This window comes from Panicum virgatum, chromosome 1N, assembly GCF_016808335.1.
Source record: "Panicum virgatum strain AP13 chromosome 1N, P.virgatum_v5, whole genome shotgun sequence".
NCBI classification, from domain to species: Eukaryota; Viridiplantae; Streptophyta; class Magnoliopsida; order Poales; family Poaceae; genus Panicum; species Panicum virgatum.
In genome coordinates this window covers 38,711,713-38,713,446 of record NC_053145.1, presented here as the reverse complement: position 1 = coordinate 38,713,446, position 1,734 = coordinate 38,711,713, and the positions used below count along the sequence as shown (strand labels likewise).

Below are 1,734 nucleotides of genomic sequence, written 5' to 3'. Positions count from 1 at the left end.
AAGAGGCTGAGGAGCAAGCCGAGGTGGGAGGCGGTGCGTGGATGGGAGGCGGTGCTGCGCGGTCGCGCCTGGCACGATGCGGGGCCAGATGCCAGTGTGGGGGTGGGGCGGACCCGACGTGCAAGGAGGAGACGACGTTTTGAGGGCCCGCGTCGGGCTTCTCCACACACACGTGTCGTCCCAGAGCCGCTCGGGGAGCGGAGGGTTGCTCCCAGCCCTCGCTGCCCACGGCGGATAGGAGTTAGAGTATTTCAATGTTTAAACATAAAATGTTGAACATGTTTATCTCACATGTTCAGCTAATTGGGTCTTGATGGGCTTTAAAGTTAGGTGCCTTATCTACATTCTGGAAGCTACATATAAGGTCCCGTGATAGAACGCATGATGATTAAGCATCTTAGGTGCATAAAAATTATTTTCTATATGTTTTCACTCGTCAGCACTTTCTATATTTCACTACTACATAACGATTTGTAGTGGCGGGTAAAAAGACATTTTTAGAAGCGGATGTCTCACCCGCTCCTGCTTTTCACAGCTAAAAATAATTGTTTGTAGAGACGGGACACTATCCACCTCTACAAATCTATTTTTAGGGACGGGTAAGACGACTACCCGTCTCTAGAAATAGATTCGTAGAGACGGGTGAGAGGGTCACCGCACCTACAAACCGAATAAAAAATAAAAAAGCCGGCCCGCAGGCCGCCGCGCGCTGCCGCCTGTGGCGGCGCGCGCCCGCCGAGGATGACACGCTCGACCTCTTTGGCTCTTCCTCGACGAATGCTCGAGTGCTTCCCAGAGGTTGAGGATGACGAGCTTGACCTCCTGCTCGACGAGCGCGACAAGGAGGCCACCTGCGCTGTCGCCCCAAGCCGCAGGACGGCTATCTCGGTGAGTAGCTAGCACTCGAGCGGCTGCATGCGTAGGATGTACTTGAGTAGATGCAAGATGTATTCGATGGCGTCCCTGAGGATGCAAACTTTGGTCAGATGATGATGAACACCCGAACAACAAAGCAAGGTCTCGATTGACACACCAACCAATCAGTTTAATACGCACCATGTTTGGGACGATGATGCGGAAGGCGTAGAGCCTGTCGTTGAGCCTCCGGCGGCGGCGCCTCTGCGCGGGGACGATGCTGCTGTCAAGCTTGCTGCCGACGCTCCCCACGCCGGCGGTCGCCGCGGAGGAGTTGGAGCCGGCGTCCGGGCTGCTCGAGTTGCCGTCGCGGTGCTGCTGGCCGCCGCCGCTGTCCCTGTCGGCGCCGATGCACAAGCTGCGAGGGAGAGACGAGGAAGAGGGAAACACAAGCACGGGAGAGGATAAGACTGAGTCCAACAGGAATATACATTTTGGAGAGTCCCTCGTGTGTACAGTGAATGGCACAGATGATAAAAGTTGACTACTCCAACAGGTTGTGCATTTTGCATCAGAGAAGAGAGGGAGTGTATTTTTACATCTTCTCTCTCCTCCAAAGACAGTTTACCTTCTCCTTTGCATCACATATTGGAGAAGCTGCACGGCATGCACAGTAGAGCGCGGAGATGCATTTTACATTTGCATGGTGGGATGCCTCATCTGTTGAAGTAAGTAAGACTGTTCGGAGGGAGGGATGAGGGAGAGAGAAGCACAAGAGACGGTGGGCCAGACGATCTTGCTTTCAGCCAATTACCGCACAACATTGCAAAGCACACGGATCGCCACCACCTCACTCTAATCGCTTACATTTTTAAGGGC

General features: G+C 53.8%; 1 protein-coding gene across 1 annotated transcript; it reads right to left on the bottom strand.

Annotated features, from left to right (window-relative positions):
• Window positions 1-405: 405 nt before the first annotated feature.
• LOC120653510 lies at window positions 406-1,497 on the bottom strand. The gene is made up of 3 exons (XM_039931238.1): window positions 1,484-1,497; window positions 1,057-1,399; window positions 406-963 (listed from the first exon to the last, which is right to left on the bottom strand). The coding sequence occupies exons 1-3, from the start codon at window positions 1,495-1,497 to the stop codon at window positions 661-663; spliced, it is 660 nt and encodes a 219-aa protein (XP_039787172.1). The 3' UTR covers window positions 406-660.
• Window positions 1,498-1,734: the final 237 nt, after the last annotated feature.